This window comes from Bufo bufo, chromosome 2 (genome assembly GCF_905171765.1).
Source record: "Bufo bufo chromosome 2, aBufBuf1.1, whole genome shotgun sequence".
In the NCBI taxonomy this organism is placed as follows: domain Eukaryota; kingdom Metazoa; phylum Chordata; class Amphibia; order Anura; family Bufonidae; genus Bufo; species Bufo bufo.
Window position 1 is genome coordinate 417,677,375 of NC_053390.1, and position 25,987 is coordinate 417,703,361.

Consider the following 25,987-nt stretch of genomic DNA (forward strand, 5'->3'; position numbering starts at 1 on the left):
CTGCATTTTAGGTTTCCATGCAAATTAATGATTGAATGTGGTCCATCTAACTGAAGAATTTTCCGAATATAAGAAGAGAATAGGAACATTTAAAAAGAATCTTCTCTTGCAGCGCAATCCTTTTCTTTATCATTGATTTTTTATAATACTGTTGATTTTTTATTGTGATATTTATTGCCAATTTTATTGTTAAATCTTATTATATGCAATAAAAGATCCCCTTACTTATAGAGAGTGCCCCACTTCTATTCTTTATCTGTTTATTATTTTATCATAAGATGAATTAACAGATTAAAAAAAAAAATATATATATGTAAAACTGGCCCTGTCGAGCATAACTCAGGTTACTGAGACATTCGGTTTTTCCCTAGCCAATCATTCTCTACCATATTTAGGCATCTTACTTAGCCAACTTCGTGCCTGTTTAAAAGCAATTTTATACCCTTACTAGACACCATTAAAGCATAGCCTATTCTCTATGAAGCTCCAGAACCGCTCTTGGTTAGGGAAGCAAGCTGAAATTAAAATGGACCATAAGCACCAGAGAGGGAACTAGAGGGGTGCTGTCATGGGTTCTGGAAAATCCAATTACCGGTAAGTGTAATTATAATTTTTCCCTTCACCCATGACAGTACCATAGAGAGATCGAATACCAGAGATAAAAAACACCCCTTGGGAGGGACGTGCTTGAAAAGTAATCTTAAACTATGAAGAAGACCCCAAAAGCTAACAAGAGGTCCAAACTAAAAAAGTGAGAACAATAAACCTAGGAATTTCAACATTATACCTTAAACCCAGGATAATCTTATAAAATAAATCTTATATGGGTCTCTCATCAAGTGTTAACATAAATCAACAGATTTAACAAAACATCTTAGAGAAGTACCTATCTTGACGCAGAGTGATTAAACTGAAGAGGATATCTGAACACCGATTCCTTTGGTACAGATTATATTCCGAGACAGATGTTTCTTCCTGCCTCACCAAAAGTTTCCCAGGAGAGGCCCTTCCAAGGCACGCCACCTGCACTGTTGGAAGAGCTTAGCGGGGAGCTCACCCGGCAAGCTCCCCACCCAGTGATCCAAGATCCATTGAAGGACCAGAAGAACTTCAGATGCCAAAATCTCCAAATTTTCTCGCAATCCGGCATCCATGATGGAACCTTACCGTGGCATCAATCCCTTATCTGTAGGAGCTCACGGATCTGCTGCAAGAGGTCCAAAGAGCCCCCTGAACCCTTCAGACCTCCTAGGGTCCCCACCGCTGGAATCTACTGCACTAAGGACCCCAGCAGACAACCGCCTGTGGCAAGTGCCTTTTGCGCTGTGGCATTAGAAGAATTTTGGTATCTCTGACTTTTAGTGTAACCAGACTGTCTATTACTCTGTAATTGCTCTAGCACCGTTCTATGAAAACAGTAGGTTTAAAGAGCACACCAAATGCTTGAATTAACTTCTTTATTAACTTCAACTTTTCTTCATATATAACACTGCTGCCTCCGCAGCAGTCTATGTACATAACACGTGTTGAAAAGATATCACAAAATGGCAGTATGCATAAGATGGTGTTCAATCTTGTCATTCAACATAAAATGGTGGATATATTTCTCTCTTGAGTATCTGTACTCTCACTTTAAGTTATTTAAGCACTTTATGATCTCTCCAAGAGGTATATCTGAGGTCTAACTAATAGTTCACTTGCTGAAATTGGTCGCAATTTGCAATATGCAGTTAGCAGTAACTATTGGCAGATTGGTGGAGTATGATCTGGTATGGTTGTATGCAATTTGGATTGCAATATGGAATTTGAATTGTGAACTTCGTAGTTTGCAATTGGTGGAACTGTAAGTAAACACACATACACTCACCTAAAGAATTATTAGGAACACCTGTTCTATTTCTAATTAATGCAATTATCTAGTCAACCAATCACATGACAGTTGCTTCAATGAATTTAGGGGGGTGCTCCTGGTCAAGACAATCTCCTGAGCTCCAAACTGAATGTCAGAATGGGAAAGAAAGGTGATTTAAGCAATTTTGAGCGTGGCATGGTTGTTGGTGCCAGACGGGCCGGTCTGAGTATTTCACAATCTGCTCAGTTACTGGGATTTTCACGCACAACCATTTCTAGGATTTATAAAGAATGGTGTGAAAAGGGAAAAACATCCAGTATGCGGCAGTCCTGTGGGCGAAAATGCCTTGTGGATGCTAGAGGTCAGAGAAGAATGGGCCGACTGATTCAAGCTGATAGAAGAGCAACGTTGACTGAAATAACCACTCGTTACAACCGAGGTATGCAGCAAAGCATTTGTGAAGCCACAACACGCACAACCTTGAGGCGGATGGGCTACAACAGCAGAAGACCCCTCCGGGTACCACTCATCTCCACTACAAATAGGAAAAAGAGGCTACAATTTGCACGAGCTCACCAATATTGGACTGTTGAAGATTAGAAAAATGTTGCCTGGTCTGATGAGTCTCGATTTCTGTTGAGACATTCAAATGGTAGAGGCCGAATTTGGCGTAAACAGAATGAGAACATGTATCCATCCTCTGATGGCTACTTCCAGCAGGATAATGCACCATGTCACAAAGCTCGAATCATTTCAAATTGGTTTCTTGAACATAACAATGAGTTCACTGTATTAAAATGGCCCCCACAGTCACCAGATCTCAACCCAATAGAGCATCTTTGGGATGTGGTAAACGGGAGCTTCGTGCCCTGGATGTGCATCCCTCAAATCTCCATCAACTGCAAGATGCTATCCTATCAATATGGGCCAACATTTCTAAAGAATGCTATCAGCACCTTGTTGAATCAATACCACGTAGAATTAAGGCAGTTCTGAAGGCAAAAGGGGGTCCAACACCGTATTAGCATGGTGTTCCTAATAATTCTTTAGGTGAGTGTATAACTGGTTCAGTATACAGTTCTAATCACTATATTAACAGTAGGAACATTATATAAAACTGTTTTAAATACCTATTTTGGCCTCTCTGCTTCCATAAAACACAGCACTTAGTGGAGTGAATGTCGGTTCAGCTTCTCTCTCTGATGAATAATAATTTCTAGAAGCTCCTGCTAGGGAATTTCCCACACAGGATGTGTGAGAGGCTGGCTGTCATTGAGCTTACCTTACATTTTATAATGAATTTTAAAAGGCATACTATCTTTTCTGATTCTGTGAACACAAAATATAAAAGTTATATGACATCCAAACATGAAGTCACTATAAATAACTCTGCTTTTGTCTTTAACACACAAACATAGGAACTGTATTAAGGTTATTGGCAGGTCTAGCTGTATAAACATATAAGCTATGTTAGCAACCTAGGGCAGGTCTTAGCTGGCCAGCGACACCGCCGACCCTCCAGGGACTCCCTGGGAAGTTTTAGATCGGCTGCAAGTATTTATTGGGTTTTGCTGGTGAGCCATACCTCCTGTAGGCCATCCAGACTAAATGGACCAGCCCATCTTCTTACTCCCAACCAGGAGCCATAGAGGACTTTGTTGGTACGCCATATGTCCTGTAGGCCGTCCAAACAACATGGTCCAGCCCATACCTTCACTCCCAACTAGGAGACTTATAGGGCTCTAAACCATCTGGTCCAGCCCGTCTTCTCATTCTCCACTAGGATTATTATAGGGCTTCTATGGTGTACTATGCTTATTGTAGATCATTAAACTACAAACTGTCAATCAGGCATAGCCACAGAACTAGTTCACCATGCAGGCATAGCCATCAAGGTAGACCGCCACCAAGACATGGTTGCATCTCAGGCACAGCTGGTCACAGACATCCGCTCAGAGCCAGGTACCATCATCCAGATACTGTTGCAAGAACAGTCAGTTATCAAGACACGGCGGTACAAGCAGACAGAGCCACAGAAGCCGCCAACCATGAAGACACGGCCCATGCAAAGAAAGCAGCTGAACAAGCACAGCTGCACTCGATAGGCCCAGCAGCAGAAGCAGCCAGTTACAATGCAAAGCTGGAGAAGCATCATCTCAGACAAGCATAACATAGAAACAATCAGCTCCATAGGAACATGAGGCCATGAAAATAGTCACCCTGCCACAAAGACTGACTTTATTTTATTTTTTATTACCACAGACTCAAGGCAGTGAACCAGAAAGGCCCAGGTTCCAAGGCAGCCATCATTTTTTAGGCATGGACCCAAAAGGAGTAACAAGCCAACCAGGCATATACTCAAAGGCAGTCGGCCATGAAAGGCAGCCAGCCTGCTAAACAGAGACTCAAAAGCAGCCAGCCGACCAGGCATAGACCCAAAGGCTGTCAGCTGACCCAGCATGGACACACAAGTGTTCAACCAACCAGGCATAGATGCACAGGCACTCAGCAGACCAGGCTTTCAACAAAGCAGGTATAGATGCAAGACATTCAGCTAAGCAAGCATAGAGATGCACAGGTGGACTGCCAACCAGGCATTTAACAAAGCCAGAATACATGCAAAAATGTTCAGACAGACAGGCATAGCCACACAGGCATACACAGGTCATTAGAATTCAATGAAGCCAAGGGGCAGCCAACCGGGCCCTGAAGCCAAGAGGCAGCCAACCGGGCCCTGAAGCCAAGAGGCAGCCAACCGGGCCCTGAAGCCAAGAGGCAGCCAACCGGGCCCTGAAGCCAAGAGGCAGCCAACCGGGCCCTGAAGCCAAGAGGCAGCCAACCGGGCCCTGAAGCCAAGAGGCAGCCAACCGGGCCCTGAAGCCAAGAGGCAGCCAACCGGGCCCTGAAGCCAAGAGGCAGCCAACCGGGCCCTGAAGCCAAGAGGCAGCCAACCGGGCCCTGAAGCCAAGAGGCAGCCAACCGGGCCCTGAAGCCAAGAGGCAGCCAACCGGGCCCTGAAGCCAAGAGGCAGCCAACCGGGCCCTGAAGCCAAGAGGCAGCCAACCGGGCCCTGAAGCCAAGAGGCAGCCAACCGGGCCCTGAAGCCAAGAGGCAGCCAAAAAAAAAAAAGTACCTATACTTTTTCCTAAAGCCTACATTAACAAATTGCAGTCCTTGTTATCCTATTACTTATGGGGCAAGAAAAAAAACTAGAATTAAGGCCTCTATTCTTCTTCTACATCCCAAACAAGGGGGTTTAAATGCACCTTCCATACTACATTACCACGAAAGCCATTATTTTTAGACCAAATGAAAGCTATCCTAATGAATGACATATCTAAAATATCTAGATATTCTGAAGAATCGTCCCCTTTCCCATTTTTTGGCTTCCCAAGTCTTTTTTTAAACTACAATCTAAACGCCACTGCTAATTCTCAAAACGCTATTCCACATCTGGAACTCTATTCCGGTCAACATAACCTTACTATCCCAATCTCTCTATGATTCTTCTATTGAGATTTGTGAAATAGCAATACCAGATCTATCCCTCTCAATGTGGAAATCTAATGACCTTACTAACAAATCTCAATTATGGGTAAATAATGTTTTTGTTGCCTTTTTTACAGCTCAAAGATGAATATAACATTCTGTCCAAAGACAATTGTGCCACCTCTTACAATCTTATAAACCCTGTACTTTAAAACCAGCACATACCTAATTAAGGGCTTGGTTATACTCCACCACTTTAGCAAATAAGGGTATTTTTAGGGGCTACTAACTGCTGAAGATTGCTCCTCTTGACCCCCTTGAGTCATTAAAAACTATTTGGCAAAAAGACAAACCTCCATTTTCCCTGGCAAATGGATGGAATCCTTCACCATTTCCTCTAATCTTTTAAAAAGCATTAGTCACTTAGAAAATGCTAGAAAAATGTTCTACCACTGGTACTATACTCCTACGTACATTAATAGATTCCTCCCCGAAACTTCTACAAATTGCTGGAAATGTCATGTTCAAAAGGGAACTTCTATAAATCAATGTTAGTCTTGTCAAGTGATCCACAGTCTCTGGATAAAAGCCTTTGACCTCATATCCCATTTGCGTTCATTTACAGTCACTCCTACACCATCTCTAGCTCTTCTCGCAATTGGCCTCATGCCTTTGCATATGAACTTCAAACAGTAATTGCTCATATACTATTTGCGACACGGCTAAAATTGCCTTCTGTTGGAAACAGGAGTGTCTCTTCTCTCCAAAGAATTACTGGAAAAGTCAACAATTGCTGGTACAAGGGTATATTTGCATCAATTTTAGGATGTTCCATACATGGAAAGGAGGTTCTAGTACCCTGTTGGGCTGCCTTTGAGATACAGTTGGGAATGGAGTCATACAGGTTTCGTATGGTATCCAGTGGCAAATTTGCAGACAGATGTTGCAGCTGGGCCTGTAGATCCTGCACACTCATCACTTGTCGAAGCTGGCAGCCCATAAATCTGGTGACTGGGCAGACCAAGGAAGTATTGCAATCTGGCAGAGACATTAAAACTCTTGCTGTCTGTGGGCAAGAATTATCCTGCTTAAAAATGCTTTAGAATCCTAGCACGAGAAGCAACACGTGGCTGCAGATGTCGCTGAGCTGTTAGTGTCCCTCGTATCACTACAAGGGGTGACTCACTGTCGTATGTGGTGCTCCACAGCAAGATTGAAGAGCTCACCAACAGGCCTCCATACTCAAACCCGACTGTCGTGGGATCTCAAACCTGGATTCGTAGCTAAAGATGACAGTTCTAGTCTGTACCATTACAGGTTTCTTGCCAACTACACCTCTGCAAACTAAGACGATGATGGCTGGCTGTCAATGGCAGGACATATAATGGTGCCATGACACTAAATGTCCTTGTTCTAAATGCTTATATATGGTCTGGGCAGAGAGAGAGGTGCCCAAATGAAGGTGGGTCTGGATGGTGGAAAACGAAACTCTGGGATCTGCTTGTGCTTGTTGGCAGATCAAGTGATCCTCTCTACTGTTGGTCTGTCTGGGCTGACCAGGGCCTGTTTGTGTTCCCTCACATAACCACTGCTCCAAACACAGCTAGGTCAGAACAGCTTACTTGGCAGGCAGTTTTGAGATGCAGTCTGTCAACTAGGCAAAATGTCTTCAAGTGTTTCGTAGAGGCATGTCTGGCAGTCAGCAATGTCTCAAGAGGTATACTACCCAAAAGTAGCCTCTGAAAGCCTTTTTTATAAGGAAGCAGGGGAAACACTTATGCAAGCTCTTGTGGCAAGACTTAGGGTGTAGATTTCAGTTATAATCTGTGCCAGTACACGGAGTGGGACCTGTACTGGAGGCAGACCACCCTCCGTTTTTATTTTCCTATGTATTTTATTTACTAAGCTACCATTTTAGTAATTAGCACGACAAAATCATTTTAAATTATTTTTCACTCTTCATCGTAATGAAGTCCTACCCTACTGTGAATTCTAGCACTAATCATTATTGGTATACCTGATCCAACACACTTGTATGTATTATAGACTTACTGAGGCTGGGTTTACAAGTTTTTGGAGAAAAAAATAAATAAAATACCTTATATGTTCTCTCCCTTTATGATCCACACCTGGTTTGGCTTCAAAATCTGTATCTGAAAACGTGAATGTGTAAACCCAGCCTCAATGTTTGTGGTTGCAATTACTTTTTTACAGCTTTGAGACTGTCAGCAACTGAACACATGTTCTATCATTTTCAATGGATTCTGTAGAAGATGGTATCCATGCAGTTGTGGAGTAAACAGATAAAAAGTTACAAAACTGAAAGATTATAATGAAATTATTTCATTTTTATTGATATGGGCAAATAAATCCGCTGTGTTTTCTTACATTAGTCTTAAGTCTACAGTTTGGCATAATTTATGTCTGGCACATTTTTAAATCATGACTTGTGAGGAAACATCTGTCTGTATAAAAAAATAGCAAAAAGTAAAAAAATTATATATACACATAAGTTACATAACGCTTATGGACAGCTTAAACAGTGGCTTAAGTTCTGTCCTTGTGTGCAGTGTTAATCAGCCTCCAGGCGTGGGATAACAGGAAGAATTAGGTTTCCAAAAGCAGAGTCTTGGGTAATGAAGTATCCAGTTGAATGTGCATGTGCATGCTGCGGAGAGAAAATACATATTAGTTGCAATAATTGTTAGAAACTATTTGAAACTGAGCATTTGTAATCAAAAGCAAAGAATCTTCAAATGGTAAGCTATTAAGTCTAAAATGTTTTCAGATCATTAACCCCCTTAAAAGGGAATCTGTCACCAGAATCATCACCATTAAACTAAAACTATTGTCTTGTCTTGTGGTACTTACTACCTCCTTTCCAGATGTGCTTTTCTTTCCTTGCCGCTTGGTTTCTATCTTGAAAAAAATCCACTTTATTCCTTATGCAAATGAGCTACAACTACAACTAACCCAAACCTGAACTTCTGTGAAAAAGTTCGGGTCTGGGTACCACAGTCAGTTTTTTTTATCACGCGAGTGCAAAACACATTGTACCCGCGCGATAAAAACTGAACATCGGAACGCAATCGCAGTCAAAACTGACTGCAATTGTGTTCCTACTCGCGCAGGTTTGCCGCAAAGCAACAGGACGCATCCGGACACGCTCGTCTTGCTCTTCCCTGCGCTCAAGTAACTAACAGACACAGATTGTTAGGGCACATATAGGGAGTCAAAGGTCAGTGAGATAAGATACAAGTTGAGAAGTCTGTCTCTGTATGTTCCACATAGCTGTCTTCAGAGTTCAGCAGATGCTGAAGATGGTAAGAATAGCCCAACACTCAAGAGTGTTTCTAAGGAGACTCTTTACATACTGAAAATAGTAGTGGGTTGTAGTGGCTCTCTCCTTAGTAGTTACAGGGTGGTGCTGCAAGCTCATATAGAGGGAATCACCCCACCCTTTACATACTGTTTTCTAGTAAAAATACACATTTTCCTAATAAAGCACAGAACAAAAATGCTTCGAATCCCTGTCCCTACACAAAAGCACCAGCCTATGTGAGCTCCAACGGTACCGGCCACCAGAGAGGCCAGCATTTTTTTCTATAGTGTCCAAGCACGACCACTGCTGATGGACTGCAGGGTGGTTGCAACCATGGAAGCGAGCAGTGTATAATGTGATGGAAAAATTAATCCAGCCAGCAATGGAAGCACTATGGATAACAACAATACATTAGAAGGCGACTTGTATTAACTTTCTCTACATAATAAATGCTGTTTGCTGAGGTGAGACAACCCCTTTAATGATCTGGCACTTTTTATTTTATTTGGTGCACAAGGTGGTTTAATGGCACGAACTATTATTTGCTACCAAAATAATATTTCACAGGGTTTTTCCCTTTACACATAGGCATGTTTATTAATTTGTATTTAAAATAGATTCCCTAATTTGTGTTAGTCATTTTGATATAAAATATGCAAACTATCTTGTATATATTTGTTACATAATATGTTCTGCAAGAGTTCTTGAAAGACCTCTAGGGACATTTACACTTTTTAGTATTTTGCACTTTTTCACTGGAACTGCAGCATCCATAAAATGCCCCACTTACAGGGAAAAAACAATCACTGGCAGAGCTGATCTGGGGTCTGTTATGCCTAGAGATACCCAGCAAGCATGTGATCACTGGGTCCAATAGCAAAAGTGGCATTGCAGCTTCCTCTATTCACAGCACAGCGCTCATTGAGAGCTACATAAGCTACGAGAAGAATTGTGGGGAATTTATCAAGCCCTGCACCCCAGAATTCTACAAATAGTCACAAAATAGGGCTTTTGGGACTTTTTGGCATCATTTGTGCAAAAATGGTGGGAAAGTGGACAATGTAAGCTAGGTTAACGAGTTTCACTCCAGATTGATCACTGGGACCTTTTTAAAAATTAGCAAAAATGTCCCAAAGTCACAGTAGGGGGTGGTATATAAAACTGGAGTAGCATTTCTAGACAACAGTGTTTGTTTGTAAAATTTTACACATTTTTAAAACTATGTGCCGCATTTGATAAATTTGGTCCCCAGCCGTCTGAGGAGCAGAGCTTTAAAGGGGTTTTACTATCAAATACAATGGGGGCATATCGCCTGCCCAAAGAAATGAACGGGAGCAGGGGCCACGCGTGCGCGGTGCACTCCCATTCACTGTATGGGAGTAGCGCTTGGTGGTGGATGGACCCCAGGAAACCCTGTGTCCTCCAGCCACAGCTCTCCCCGCTCAGTTCTCCTTGTAGGTAAGGGACCCAGAGGTGGGACACGCACCTATCAGACAATGGGAATACCCCTTTAACCTCCTTTTATTACAAACTTGAAGCATGTACTGGTAACTTCCAACATAAGCAAATCAATGCAAGTTCTGGGATGATTTTTCATGTAAAAGATTATTCCTATGATTGTTGTAGAGTAAGTTAAGAGTTTAATTGGCTTTAATATGCATTCATGTCAGTAATCAACTATTTACTGTACCAAGTCTAGTTTGTAGACTGTAAGCTGGTTAACATCATTAGGCTACATTCACACATATAAGTAGTGCACTGGTCCAACGACTGTTAAAAACAGCTACAAGGGTCTCAGGAGTTAAAATACAAAAAACTCACCTCATCCACTTGACCGCTCTGGGACACTCGCTTATTAAAACCTTGCTATTTACTGAACGCAGCAGGACCAGCGTTGTGAGGTTACAAGCTGGAAACGTAAGGTTCTGCTGGTTTATTATTTTTTTTAGGTCGGCACACTGTCAGTTTTTCATGGCCATTTTGTGCATCCATTTTCTGAAAAATCATGACAGTTATAAATGGAAAATGGATGCACAACCGTTGAATAGTGTGTCTGTTTTTAACAGGCTTTATTTTCACTGTTGTGTGAATGTGGCCTTACAATAGAGCCTGGAAAAGATGTTTATTTCTCCCTCTACCACCTGCCAGTAATTCATGAAGAGATGAATGAGTAGACCCTACTAAAGCTACTGCTGTGGAGGTTGGCCATTAACCACTTCAGCCCCCAGTGCTTAAACACCCTGAAAGACCAGGCCACTTTTTACACTTCTGACCTACACTACTTTCACCGTTTATTGCTCGGTCATGCAACTTACCACCCAAATGAATTTTACCTCCTTTTCTTCTCACTAATAGAGCTTTCATTTGGTGGTATTTCATTGCTGCTGACATTTTTACTTTTTTTTGTTATTAATCGAAATTTAACGATTTTTTTGCAAAAAAATGACATTTTTCACTTTCAGAAGTAAAATTTTGCAAAAAAAACGACATCCATATAGAAATTTTGCTCTAAATTTATAGTTCTACATGTCTTTGATAAAAAAAAAATGTTTGGGTAAAAAAAAAATGGTTTGGGTAAAAGTTATAGCGTTTACAAACTATGGTACAAAAATGTGAATTTCCGCTTTTTGAAGCAGCTCTGACTTTCTGAGCACCTGTCGTGTTTCCTGAGGTTCTACAATGCCCAGACAGTACAAACACCCCACAAATGACCCCATTTCTGAAAGTACACACCCTAAGGTATTCGCTGATGGGCATAGTGAGTTCATAGAACTTTTTATTTTTTGTCACAAGTTAGCGGAAAATTATGATTTTTTTTTTTTTTTTTTTTTTTCTTACAAAGTCTCATATTCCACTAACTTGTGACAAAAAATAAAAAAAGTTCTATGAACTCACTATGCCCATCAGCGAATACCTTGGGGTCTCTTCTTTCCAAAATGGGGTCACTTGTGGGGTAGTTATACTGCCCTGGTATTCTAGGGGCCCAAATGTGTGGTAAGGAGTTTGAAATCAAATTCTGTAAAAAATGACCTGTGAAATCCGAAAGGTGCTCTTTGGAATGTGGGCCCCTTTGCCCACCTAGGCTGCAAAAAAGTGTCACACATCTGGTATCTCTGTATTCAGGAGAAGTTGAGGAATGTGTTTTGGGGTGTCTTTTTACATATACCCATGCTGGGTGAGATAAATATCTTGGTCAAATGCCAACTTTGTATAAAAAAATGGGAAAAGTTGTCTTTTGCCAAGATATTTCTCTCACCCAGCATGGGTATATGTAAAATGACACCCCAAAACACATTCCCCAACTTCTCCCGATTACGGAGATACCAGATGTGTGACACTTTTTTGCAGCCTAGGTGGGCAAAGGGGCCCATATTCAAAAGAGCACCTTTCGGATTTCACAGGTCATTTTTTACAGAATTTGATTTCAAACTCGTTACCACACATTTGGGCCCCTAGAATGCCAGGGCAGTATAACTACCCCACAAGTGACCCCATTTTGGAAAGAAGAGACCCCAAGGTATTCGCTGATGGGCATAGTGAGTTCATGGAACTTTTTATTTTTTGTCACAAGTTAGTGGAATATGAGACTTTGTATGAAAAAAAAAAAAAAAAAAAAATAAGCATTTTCCACTAACTTGTGACAAAAAATAAAAAATTCTAGGAACTCGCCATGCCCCTCACGGAATACCTTGGGGTGTCTTCTTTCCAAAATGGGGTCACTTGTGGGGTAGTTATACTGCCCTGGCATTTTCCAGGGGCCCTAATGTGTGGTAAGTAGGTAAATGACCTGTGAAATCCTAAAGGTGCTCTTTGGAATATGGGCCCCTTTGCCCACCTAGGCTGCAAAAAAGTGTCACACATGTGGTATCGCCGTATTCAGGAGAAGTTGGGGAATGTGTTTTGGGGTGTCATTTTACATATACCCATGCTGGGTGAGAGAAATATCTTGGCAAATGACAACTTTTCCCATTTTTTTATACAAAGTTGGCATTTGACCAAGATATTTCTCTCACCCAGCATGGGTATATGTAAAATGACACCCCAAAACACATTCCCCAACTTCTCCTGAGTACGGCGATACCAGATGTGTGACACTTTTTTGCAGCCTAGATGCGCAAAAGGTGCCCAAATTCCTTTTAGGAGGGCATTTTTAGACATTTGGATACCAGACTTCTTCTCACGCTTTGGGGCCCCTAGAATGCCAGAGCAGTATAAATACCCCACATGTGACCCCATTTTGGAAAGAAGACACCCCAAGGTATTCAATGAGGGGCATGGCGAGTTCATAGAAATTTTTTTTTTTTGGCACAAGTTAGCGGAAATTGATATTTTTAATTTTTTTCTCACAAAGTCTCCCGTTCCGCTAACTTGGGACAAAAATTTCAATCTTTCATGGACTCAATATGCCCCTCACGGAATACCTGGGGGTGTCTTCTTTCCGAAATGGGGTCACATGTGGGGTATTTATACTGCCCTGGCATTCTAGGGGCCCTAAAGCGTGAGAAGAAGTCTGGAATATAAATGTCTAAAAAATTTTACGCATTTGGATTCCGTGAGGGGTATGGTGAGTTCATGTGAGATTTTATTTTTTGACACAAGTTAGTGGAATATGAGACTTTGTAAGAAAAAATAAATAAAAATTCTGCTAACTTGGGCCAAAAAAATATCTGAATGGAGCCTTACAGAGGGGTGATCAATGACAGGGGGGTGATCAATGACAGGGGGAGTGATCAATGACAGGGGGAGTGATCAATGACAGGGGGAGTGATCAATGACAGGGGGAGTGATCAATGACAGGGGGAGTGATCAATGACAGGGGGAGTGATCAATGACAGGGGGAGTGATCAATGACAGGGGGAGTGATCAATGACAGGGGGAGTGATCAATGACAGGGGGAGTGATCAATGACAGGGGGAGTGATCAGGGAGTCTATATGGGGTGATCACCACAGTCATTGATCACGCCCCTGTAAGGCTTCATTCAGACGTCCGGATGCGTTTTGCGGATCCGATCCATCTATCAGTGCATCCGTAAAAATCATGCGGACATCTGAATGGAGCTTTACAGGGGGGTGATCAGGGAGTCTATATGGGGTGATCACCACAGTCATTGATCATGCCCCTGTAAGGCTTCATTCAGACGTCCGGATGCGTTTTGCGGATCGGATCCATCTATCAGTGCATCCGTAAAAATCATGCGGACATCTGAATGGAGCTTTACAGGGGGGTAATCAATGACAGGGGGGTGATCAATGACAGGGGGGTGATCAGGGAGTCTATATGGGGTGATCAGGGGTGATCAGGGGCTAATAAGGGGTTAATAAGTGACGGGGGGGGGGGGTGTAGTGTAGTGTAGTGGTGCTTGGTGGGACTTTACTGAGCTACCTGTGTCCTCTGGTGGTCGATCCAAACAAATGGGACCACCAGAGGACCAGGTAGCAGGTATATTAGACGCTGTTATCAAAACAGCGTCTAATATACCTGTTAGGGGTTAAAAAAAAACACATCTCCAGCCTGCCAGCGAACGATCGCCGCTGGCAGGCTGGAGATCAACTCTCTTACCTTCCGTTCCTGTGAGCGCGCGCGCGCCTGTGTGCGCGCGTTCACAGGAAATCTCGCCCATCGCGAGATGACGCATATATGCGTGACTCTGCGCAGGGCTGCCACCTCCGGAACGCGATCCTGCGTTAGGCGGTCCGGAGGTGGTTAACAGGTCCCACATCGTGTGCCGCAGACAAACTCAGCTGATATCCTTTTATTTAAACACAGAACGTACCTGAAGTGCAGCTTTTTGTTGGGCAGCTATATGCTGCTGCTCTGCGTGGTCACGGAAATCCTTGTTAACATTTGGTCTTGACAGGGCTACACTGTGAGAAGATACAAGAAATACAAATAATAAAAAGAGAAGTAATTTTGCACTTTATAATACAGCCTGTAAAACATAGCCCCAGTCAAAATGTACTTTAATTTCCTATGACATCTATACTCAGCTGGTGCGCATGGTCCAGCTATGGAAGCATGAGGATGTGTCTTCTAGAGCTCCTCAATCTCCTCTGAGCAATTCTTCTGCATCCTACTGCTAACAATGGGGAAATATCCCCAAAAAACAGAAGAGCTAAGCCTGCCTGCTGCTCTCTTTATATCTTGATTAGGTGGTACATATAGCTGTGCGTGCGCCTCTTCTCACTGGATGCTTGATGCACACAGAGGTAACTAGGAGCAGCACACTATATGTGCAGGGTTTGCGCTCCTGAATGTGGATGCCCAACGGCATAGGTAGGTTTAGCGTAGGACCTGCATGACTGAGACCACTTTGGCGCTGCACAGATGTGTTTTGATCACAATATATTGGCTAAGACAACGGCAATAAACCTTAGGCTACTTTCACACTAGCGTTCAGAGCGGATCCGTCTGATGTCTGCACAGACGGAACCTCTCCTATAATGCAGACGTTTGGATCCATTCAGAACGGATCCGTCTGCATTATAGTTTAGAAAAAATTGTAAGTGTGAAAGTTGTTCAGACGGATCTGTCCAGACTTTACATTGAAAGTCAATGGGGGACGGATCAGTTTGAAAATTGAGCCATATTGTGCCAACTTCAAACAAATCCGTCCCCATTGACTTACATTGTAAGTCTGGACGGATCCGTTTGCCTCCGCACGGCCAGGCGGACACCCGAACGCTGCAAGCAGCGTTCAGGTGTCCGCCTGCTGAGCGGAGCGGAGGCTGAACGCTGCCAGACTGATGCATTCTGAGCGGATCCACATCCACTCAGAATGCATTGGGGCAGTACGGATGCGTTCGGAGCCGCTTGTGAGAGCCTTCAAACGGAGCTCACAAGCGGAACCCCGAACGCTAGTGTGAAAGTAGCCTTAATTGACTTTTGCAAAAGAAAGCGCTTATAGCAGAGATAACTGTGGAGACCACATATATGCTTCCTGCTCTCCTCCCACATTTCTTTCCAAACAACTTTCTTCCCCTTCATTATTTTCCCTCTTCTCTTTCTTTTCCATATTTCTTTTTTTATTTTCTGTATGCTTTTCCTTCCTTTTTCACTCTAGGTTGCAGTGATGTACCTTATCACACCATGCTAATTTTTGGTCACTGTTACTGTATCTATTTGTTGACTATTTTTGCCATTTGTTTCATTAGACTGCTTAGCTATCCTGTGGGTCGGATCACATGGGCTAGCCTCCACCCCCATACGCATCAGTGACCCTGTGAATGCTCACTGGTCACTGTCTTTCCTTGGACTACTTTATGTAAATCAAGTACTAACCACTGGATACCAGGATTACCCCACAAAACCTGCCAGTCATATAGCTAACACATGTTGGCCCTTGTCAGTGTTAGGCCTCTTGCACACGACCATATGCCCTCCGAGATATACGGTCCGTGAGCGGGCCATATGTCCTGGCGCGGCATTGATCGTGCGCCCAGCATCAAAGATTACAATAATGCTGTGCCCGTCGGGCCGCCCTATTGTCCCGCACTCATAATATCGTACGAGTGTGGAACAATAGCCCCGCGGGCGGCTCGACAAGCACAGCTTAATTGTAATCCATGATACTGTATGCTCCCGTGCACACGATCAATGCCGCTCCGAAACATATGGCCCACTCACAGACCGTATATCTCGGGGGTGGGGGGAGTATCGTGTGCAAGGGTCCTTACTCAGATCTTTACGTTTGCCCATATTTTTCTACTTCCAAACACATCATCTTCAAGAACTGACTGTTCCCTTGCAATGTAATATATCCCATTGGGATATTGTCACAAGATGAATGTTATTCACAACACCTGTGGTTTTGATGTTATATTAACTGAAGCAGCCTCAGAGTGCAAAACTTGGACGTGGCTGGAACCCAGTGACATTTATCAAGAGTTTCACTCCACCATTGTGGCACAACTCATACCTTCACCGTAATTTGTGACTTTTCAGTTCTCTGACCACTTTTTAAATCTGGTGAGAAAAATGCGTTGGGCTTAGCAGGGTGCGGGGCCTCCCATGGCCCGACAGATTTACTATCATTTAAGCTAGAAGGTTCATTATTAGGGATGAGCGAACCCGAACTGTATACATTTTCGTAAAAGCCTGGGTTCGGGTTCGGTGTTCGGCGCTTTTTGAAAGGCTGCAAAGCAGCCAATCAACAAGCGTCATACTACTTGCCCCAAGAGGCCATCACAGCCTTGCCTACTATTGGCATGGCTGTGATTGGCCAGTGCAGCATGTGACCCAGCCTCTATATAAGCTTGGGTCACGTTGCGCTGCACGTCACACTGCTGATTCAAGCATAGGGAGAGGTTGCAGCTGCGACGTTAGGGCGAGATTAGGCAGATTAACTCCTCCAAAAGACTTCATTCTGTGATCGATCTGCAGCTGTGGATCATTGAAGTGCTAATATTGACTTGCTCACTTTTTTGAGGCTGCCCAGAGCGTTTTTAGATCACTTTTTTCTGGGGTGATCGGCGGCCATTTTGTGACTTGTGGTGCGCCAGCACAAGCTATCACCAAGTGTATTTAACCATCAATAGTGTGGTTATTTTGTGCTATATCCTACATCAGCTGCAGGCTGAGCCTGTGTCACCGAAGTGCATTTAACCATCAACAGTCTGGTTATTTTTTGGCCATATATTACATCTGGTGCAGGCTGAGCCTGTGTCATCCAAGTGCATTTACCATCAACAGTGTGGTTATTTTTTGGCCATATACTACATCAGGGGCAAGTTGAGCCTGTCACCCAGCGCCTAAAAAAAATAGACCTGACATTTCTATTCAACCAAATCTGTACTGTTTTAGCTGGTCAAGTTATTTGTAGTGACCGTAAAAGCACACTTTTGGTTCTGGGTTGAAAAACTATTTCCAAATTTGCCATTCTCAAAATAACTAGTTTCTGGTATTTGAGGCCTACTTGAAATCTATCCCAAAAAGGATATCTTACATTGAAGGTGCTGATAGTGTCATTCAGAAAAACCTAAGACACACGCTACCATGCAGATAGAAGTCTGATTCTGTGATTAAACCTATACCTGTCACATAGCGCAAAAAAAAAACAGGCCTGACATTTCTATTCAACCAAATCTGTACTGTTTTATCTGGTCAAGTTATTTGTAGTGACCGTAAAAGCACATTTTTTGTTCTGGGTTGAAAAACTATTCCCAAATTTGCCATTCTCAAAATTGTGGTGAACGGGAACAATGAGGAAATCATCTAATAAGGGATGCGGACGTGGACATGGTCGTGGTGGTGTTAGTGGACCCTCTGGTGCTGGGAGAGGACGTGGCCGTTCTGCCACAGCTACACGTCCTAGTGAACCAACTACCTCAGGTCCCAGTAGCCAGCAGAATTTACAGCGATATTTGGTGGGGCCCAATGCCGTTCTAAGGATGGTAAGGCCTGAGCAGGTACAGGCATTAGTCAATTGGGTGGCCGACAGTGGATCCAGCACGTTCACATTATCTCCCACCCAGTCTTCTGCAGAAAGCGCACAGATGGCGCATGAAAACCAAGCCCATCGGTCTGTCACATCACCCCCATGCATATCAGGGAAACTGTCTGAGCCTCAAGTTATGCAGCAGTCTCTTATGCTGTTTGAAGACTCTGCTGCCAGGGTTTCCCAAGGGCATCCACCTAGCCCTTCCCCAGGGGTGGAAGAGATAGAATGCACTAACGCACAACCACTTATTTTTCCTGATGATTAGACATGGGAATACCACCTCAGCACGTCTCTGATGATGACGAAACACAGGTGCCTACTGCTGCGTCTTTCTGCAATGTGCAGACTGAACAGGAGGTCAGGGATCAAGACTGGGTGGAAGACGATGCAGGGGACGATGAGGTCCTAGACCCCACATGGAATGAAGGTCGTGCCACTGACTTTCACAGTTCGGAGGAAGAGGCAGTGGCGAGACCGAGCCAAAAGCGTAGCAAAAGAGGGAGCAGTGGGCAAAATCAGAACACCCGCCGCCAAGAGACTCCGCCTGCTACTGACCGCCGCCATCTGGGACTGAGCACCCCAAAGGCAGCTTCAAGGAGTTCCCTGGCATGGCACTTCTTCAAACAATGTGCTGACGACAAGACCCGAGTGGTTTGCACGCTGTGCCATCAGAGCCTGAAGCAAGGCATTAACGTTCTGAACCTTAGCACAACCTGCATGACCAGGCACCTGCATGCAAAGCATAAACTGCAGTGGAGTAAACACCTTAAAAACAAGGAAGTCACTCAGGCTCCCCCTGCTACCTCTTCTGCTGCTGCCGCCCCGGCCTCTTCTGCTGCTGCCGCCGCCTCGGCCTCTTCTGCTGCTGCTGCTGCCGCCGCCGCCTCGGCCTCTTCCTCTGCCTCTGGAGGAACGTTGACACCTGCCGCCCAGCAAACATGGGATGTACCACCAACACCACCACCTGCGTCACCAAGCATCTCAACCATGTCACACGGCAGCGTTCAGCTCTCCATCTCACAAACATTTGAGAGAAAGCGTAAATTCCCACCTAGCCACCCTCGATCCCTGGCCCTGAATGCCAGCATTTCTAAACTACTGGCCTATGAAATGCTGTCATTTGAAGCTGTGTGTGTCCACCAGCCTAAACAGCTCATGTCACTTGCTGTCCCACAGTATGTTGTTCCCAGCCGCCACTACTTCTCCAAGAGAGCCGTGCCTTCCCCGCACAAACAAGTGTCCGATAAAATCAAGTGTGCACTGCGCAACGCCATCTGTGGCAAGGTCCACCTTACCACAGATACGTGGACCAGTAAGCACGGCCAGGGACGCTATATCTCCCTAACTGCACACTGGGTAAATGTAGTGGCGGCTGGGCCCCAGGCGGAGAGCTGTTTGGCGCACGTCCTTCCGCCGCCAAGGATCGCAGGGCAACATTCTTTGCCTCCTGTCTCCTCCTCCTCCTACTCAGCTTCCTCCTCCTCTTCTTCCACCTGCTCATCCAGTCAGCCACACACCTTCACCACCAACTTCAGCACAGCCCGGGGTAAACTTCAGCACAGCCCGGGGTAAACGTCAGCAGGCCATTCTGAAACTCATATGTTTGGGGGACAGGCCCCACACCGCACAGGAGTTGTGGCGGGGTATAGAACAACAGACCGTCGAGTGGTTGCTGCCGGTGAGCCTCAAGCCCGGCCTGGTGGTGTGCGATAATGGGCGAAATCTCGTTGCAGCTCTGGGACTAGCCGGTTTGACGCACATCCCTTGCCTGGCGCATGTGCTGAATTTGGTGGTGCAGAAGTTCATTCGCAACTACCCCGACATGTCAGAGCTGCTGCATAAAGTGCGGGCCGTCTGTTCGCGCTTCCGGTGTTCACACCCTGCCGCTGCTCGCCTGTCTGCGCTACAGCGTAACTTCGGCCTTCCCGCTCACCGCCTCATATGTAACGTGCCCACCAGGTGGAACTCCACCTTGCATATGCTGGACAGACTGTGCGAGCAGCAGCAGGCCATAGTGGAGTTTCAGCTGCAGCACGCACGGGTCAGTCGCACTGCGGATCAGACACACTTCACCACCAATGCATGGGCCTCCATGCGAGACCTGTGTGCCCTGTTGCGCTGTTTCGAGTACTCCACCAACATGGCCAGTGGCGATGACGCCGTTATCAGCGTTACAATACCACTTCTATGTCTCCTTGAGAAAACACTTAGGGCGATGATGGAAGAGGAGGTGGCCCAGGAGGAAGAGGGGTCATTTTTAGCACTTTCAGGCCAGTCTCTTCGAAGTGACTCAGAGGGAGGTTTTTTGCAACACCAGAGGCCAGGTACAAATGTGGCCAGACAGGGCCCACTACTGGAGGATGGAGGAGGACGAGGATGAGGATGAGGAGGATGAGGATGAAGCATGTTCACAGCGGGGTGGCACCCAAAGCAGCTCGGGCCCATCGCAGGACGATGACGATACGCCTCCCACAGAGGACAGCTTGTCCTTACCTCTGGGCAGCCTGGCACACATGAGCGACTACATGCTGCAGTGCCTGCGCAACGACAGCAGAGTTGCCCACATTTTAACGTGTGCGGACTACTAGGTTGCCACCCTGCTGGATCCCCGGTACAAAGACAATGTGCCCACCTTACTTCCTACACTGGAGCGTGATAGGAAGATGCGCGAGTACAAGCGCACGTTGGTAGACGCGCTACTGAGAGCATTCCCAAATGTCACAGGGGAACCAGTGGAAGCCCAAGGCGAAGGCAGAGGAGGAGCAAGAGGTCGCCAACGCAGCTGTGTCACGGCCAGCGTTAGCATGGCAGAGATGTGGAAAAGTTTTGTCAACACGCCACAGCTAACTGCACCACCACCTGATACGGAACGTGTTAGCAGGAGGCAACATTTCACTAACATGGTGGAACAGTACCTGTGCACACCCCTCCACGTACTGACTGATGGTTCAGCCCCATTCAACTTCTGGGTCTCCAAATTGTCCACGTGGCCAGAGCTAGCCTTTTTTGCCTTGGAGGTGCTGGCCTGCCCGGCGGCCAGCGTTTTGTCTGAACGTGTATTCAGCACGGCAGGGGGCGTCATTACAGACAAACACAGCCGCCTGTCTACAGCCAATGTGGACAAGCTGACGTTCATAAAAATGAACCAGGCATGGATCCCACAGGACCTGTCCATCCCTTGTGCAGATTAGATATTAACTACCTCCCCTTAACAATATATTATTCTACTCCAGGGCACTTCCTCATTCAATACTATTTTTAATTTCATTTTACCATTATATTGCGGGGCAACCCAAAGTTGAATGAACCTCTCCTCTGTCTGGGTGCCGGGGCCTAAATGTGTGACAGTGGCCTGTTCCAGTGGTGGGTGACGTGAAGCCTGATTCTCTGCTATGACATGAAGACAGATTCTCTGTTATGCGACCTCTCTCCTCTGCCTGGGCCTAAATATGTGACAGTGGCCTGTTCCAGTGGTGGGTGACGTGAAGCCTGATTCTCTGCTATGACATGAAGACAGATTCTGCGCTGACATAAGGCCAGATTCTCTGTTACGGGACCTCTCTCCTCTGCCTGGGTGCCTGGGCCTAAATATGTGACAGTGGCCTGTTCCAGTGGTGGGTGACGTGAAGCCTGATTCTCTGCTATGACATGAAGACAGATTCTCTGTTATGCGACCTCTCTCCTCTGCCTGGGTGCCTGGGCCTAAATATGTGACAGTGGCCTGTTCCAGTGGTGGGTGACGTGAAGCCTGATTCTCTGCTATGACATGAAGACAGATTCTGCGCTGACATAAGGCCAGATTCTCTGTTACGGGACCTCTCTCCTCTGCCTGGGTGCCTGGGCCTATATGTGTGACAGTGGCCTCTTCCAGTGGTGGGTGACATGAAGCCAGATTCTTTGCTATGGCATGAAGAGACTGATTCTCTGCTGACGTGAAGCCAGATTCTCTGCTATGGGACCTCTGTCCAATTGATATTGGGTCATTTTTATTTTTTTAATTTTTATTTTAATTCATTTCCCTATCCACATTTGTTTGCAGGGGATTTACCTACATGTTGCTGCCTTTTGCAGCCCTCTAGCTCTTTCCTGGGCTGTTTTACAGCCTTTTTAGTGCCCAAAAGTTCGGGTCCCCATTGACTTCAATGGGGTTCGGGTTCGGGACGAAGTTCGGTTCGGGTTCGGATCCCGAACCAGAACATTTCCGGGAAGTTCGGCCGAACTTCTCGAACCCGAACATCCAGGTGTTCGCTCAACTCTATTCATTATGACTGTGGTCTATAAAAGGGAAACGGTCATCCACTTTATGCTGCTATTATTGAGGGCACCATAAAGTAATGACAGGCATGCTGATTTCATTGGTCTGCCACTTAAAGCAGCACTGCAACAAAATGTTTTATTATTTTGCCTATTAGTTACAGGGCATTTTGTAAACTGTCAGTCGGATGAAAGGCACCAGGATTGGCATTTGGTCGATTGTAAGTCACAGTCCACAGTGCTCACACGGCCCAGTCAATGAACTAATAGCAAAACAATATTGAGGTAGTAGAAAGGGTATAAACCATTATTTTTAGGCCAGCATTCCGTCGTTACCACCATTTAATCATATCGGAGTGATGCTGGAAAGGCCGCAAGAGGGGGAGGGAAGAGGATCTCTTGCTGGGTGGCAGACTAAAAAGGTAGGCACTCACCAGCATGTATAGCTAGATTCTTAAATGGACAGCAGAGGTCTGTTCGGAAGAAAGCATTCCACCCAAGGTGTCCATATTTAAGAATTGATTATGACGGTCTGCTAAAATAGAGGTACATTTTTTGCTGACCACATAAAAATCTATGGGGTCTTTTTCAAACTGGTGTAAAGTAGGACTGGCTTAGTTGTCCATAGCAACCAGATTCCACCTTTTATTTTTGACAGCTCCTTTGGAAAATGAAAGGTGGAATCTGATTGGTTGCTGTGGGCAACTAAACCAGTTCTATTTTACACCAGTTTGATAAATCTCCCCACTAGTCTGCGCTTTACTTCGGAGAAGTCCAGAGAGGGTTTTTTCCAGGCTGCTACAATCGTCTGGTAGTCAAGAAATAGAAACAGTCGGGAGAGTGGAGGGATTCTCAGGATTCTCTTATTAAGTAATGCCTCATACCCGTTCTTCTGGATATTAGAACCCATTACGAAGTTAATAAGGTTATAAACTCTGATCCAAAGTCTTTTCACCAGAAGGCAGGCCCACCAGATATTTTGTTCAGATTTAAAAAACACACACACACACACACACACACACACACACACACACACACATATATATATGCCTTGTATGTGTATGAATTTTTCTCCATACTAATCATCAAGGTGAAGACAACCACAAACCGTAGTCATTCTATGTCTCAAAATCACTTTTTCTTACCTTGCCCCTGGATTGTTTGTTGACGACTGATTTTGCAGGAGCAATTTTCTCTTCTCCTTGTCTAGTTCTGCCAAAATAGCAACTCTGTTCTTGCTTGCAAAGCCTATGGACAAACAAATGGATATGCAATAACCCTTGATAAAAAAATTATCTTGATTTTTAAATGAAAAAATAAATAAATTTTAAATGCATAAGACAATGAACCAGTTTAATATTTGCGGTTGTCTGGTTGTGGATGTGAATCACGGAAAAAAAGATACAGAACATCCTGCACGATACGATAATGAATGTTGCGGATGTACATGGCTACATTCATACAGAAAATAATGCACTATAGTAATAGATGCAAACACAACATATGGACTAAGCCCTCACTCCAATGATAAAATCTGAGACTCTTAGCCAATACATTTTGATCAAAATACATCTGTGCCCACCTACCCAGCGCCAAGGTGGTCTCAGTTCAGGCAGGTCCTACGCTAAACCTGCCTATGCCGTTATGCATTTACAGTTGCAAGAAAAAAAAGTATGTGAACCCTTTGGAATGATATGGATTTCTGCACAAATTGGTCATAAAATGTGATCTGATTATCATCTAAGTCACAACAATAGACAATCACAGTCTGCTTAAACTAATAACACACAAAGAATGAAATGTTACCATGTTTTTATTGAACACACCATGTAAACATTCACAGTGCAGGTGGAAAAAGTATCTGAACCCTTGGATTTAATAACTGGTTGAACCTCATTAGGCAGCAATAACTTCAACCAAACGTTTCCTGTAGTTGCAGATCAGACGTACACAACGGTCAAGAGTAATTCTTCACCATTCCTCCTTTACAGAACGGTTTCAGTTCAGCAATATTCTTGGGATGTCTGGCTTTCTTGAGGTCATGCCACAGCATCTCAATCAGGTTGAGGTCAGGACTCTGACTGGGCCACTCCAGAAGGCGTATTTTCTTCTGTTTAAGCCATTCTGTTGTTGATTTACTTCTATGCTTTGGCTCTTTGTCCTGTTGCAACACCCATCTTCTGTTGAGCTTCAGCTGGTGGACAGATGGCTTTAAGTTATCCTGCAAAATGTCTCGATAAACTTGGGAATTCATTTTTCCTTTGACGATAGCAATCCGACCAGGCCCTCATGCAGCAAAGCAGCCCCAAACCATGATGCCCCCACCACCATACTTCACAGTAGGGGTGAGGTTTTGAGGTTGGTGTGCTGTGCCTCTTTTTCTCCACACATAGTGTTGTGCGTTTCTTCCAAACAACTCAACTTTGGTTTCATCTGTCCGCAGAATATTTTGCCAGTACTGCTGTGGAACATCCAGGTGCTCTTGTGCAAACTGTACACGTGCAGCAATGTTTTTTTTGGACAGCAGTGGCTTCCTCTGTGGTATCCTCCCATGAAATCCATTCTTGTTTAGCGTTTTACGCATCGTAGAGACGCTAACAGGGATGTTAGCATATGCCAGAGACTTGTGCAAGTCTTTAGCTGACATTCTAGGATTCTTCTTCCCCTCATTGAGCAGTCTGCGCTGTGCTCTTGCAGTCATCTTTACAGGACGGCCACTCCTAGGGAGAGTAGCAGCAGTGCTGAACTTTCTCCATTTATAGACAATTTGTCTTACCGTGGACTGATGAACAGCAAGGCTTTTGAAGATACTTTTATAACCCTTTCGAGCTTTATGCAAGTCAACAATTCTTAATCGTAGGTCTTCTGAGAGCTCTTTTGTGCGAGGCATCATTCACATCAGCAGGGCTCCAGATGGCGACCAAAATGGTCGCCAATGCGACTTGGAATTGCAAAATGGCGACAAGACTTTGTAGTCTTGTCGCCATTTGCGCCTAAACCCTCAGCTGCTCTGCCTCTAAGAAAAAAAGGCTTTCATCCAGCAGACACACGCTGCAGCCGTCTGCTGGATGAAGATCCGCTCGCTGGTTACCAGTGTATTACTGTACTACGGCGGCAGCAGGAAGCGCACGGCATCATAGCAACCAATGACGTCGTGCGCTCCTGCACTCAGCAGGACTCCGGGCCGGGATCTCAGAGACGTCGTGTGAATTCGGCACTCCTACATCGCAAATCCTGTCAAGCTCCTAGCAGACCTTGGACTCCAGTTTTCGACGAACTGATGTGACTAACAAGTCTCAAATTTTGCCGCTTACCCCCTCGCTGCCTGGTTCCTTGGTTTCCAACACCTCAAGTGCCTTTGAATCCAGCCCCATCCACAAAGGCCCCCCTTTTCAGGGACCAGTCCATAGTGTCCTTCCTCCAGACACACCACCTGATCCCCCAAGAACAGACACATTATCCCATCAATGGACCCTTCTGCCTCAGAAACAGAACCAGAGGCGTCTCCACTGAAAAAGTGCAGACTCCTAACATTCCCTCTGAGATCCCTAATGGAGCTTCTCCAAACATTCTCCCCTGGATGGGCTCCCCTCACCCATCCAGCAAAGTAAATCATCCTGAATCAATGGATC

At 44.9% G+C, this 25,987-nt stretch overlaps 1 protein-coding gene across 1 annotated transcript in view; it reads right to left on the minus strand.

Annotated features, from left to right (window-relative positions):
• Nucleotides 1-7,674: 7,674 nt before the first annotated feature.
• Nucleotides 7,675-25,987, minus strand: part of LOC120991567 (INTS3 and NABP interacting protein) — a 40,865-nt gene continuing 22,552 nt past the window's right edge. Inside the window, exons 2-4 of the mRNA XM_040420351.1 lie at nt 23,501-23,603; nt 14,439-14,529; nt 7,675-8,009 (exon numbers count right to left, since the gene is read on the minus strand). Coding sequence (XP_040276285.1) covers nt 7,914-8,009; nt 14,439-14,529; nt 23,501-23,603 — 290 coding nt within the window. The 3' untranslated portion in view covers nt 7,675-7,913. The remainder of the gene's footprint in view (nt 8,010-14,438; nt 14,530-23,500; nt 23,604-25,987) is intronic.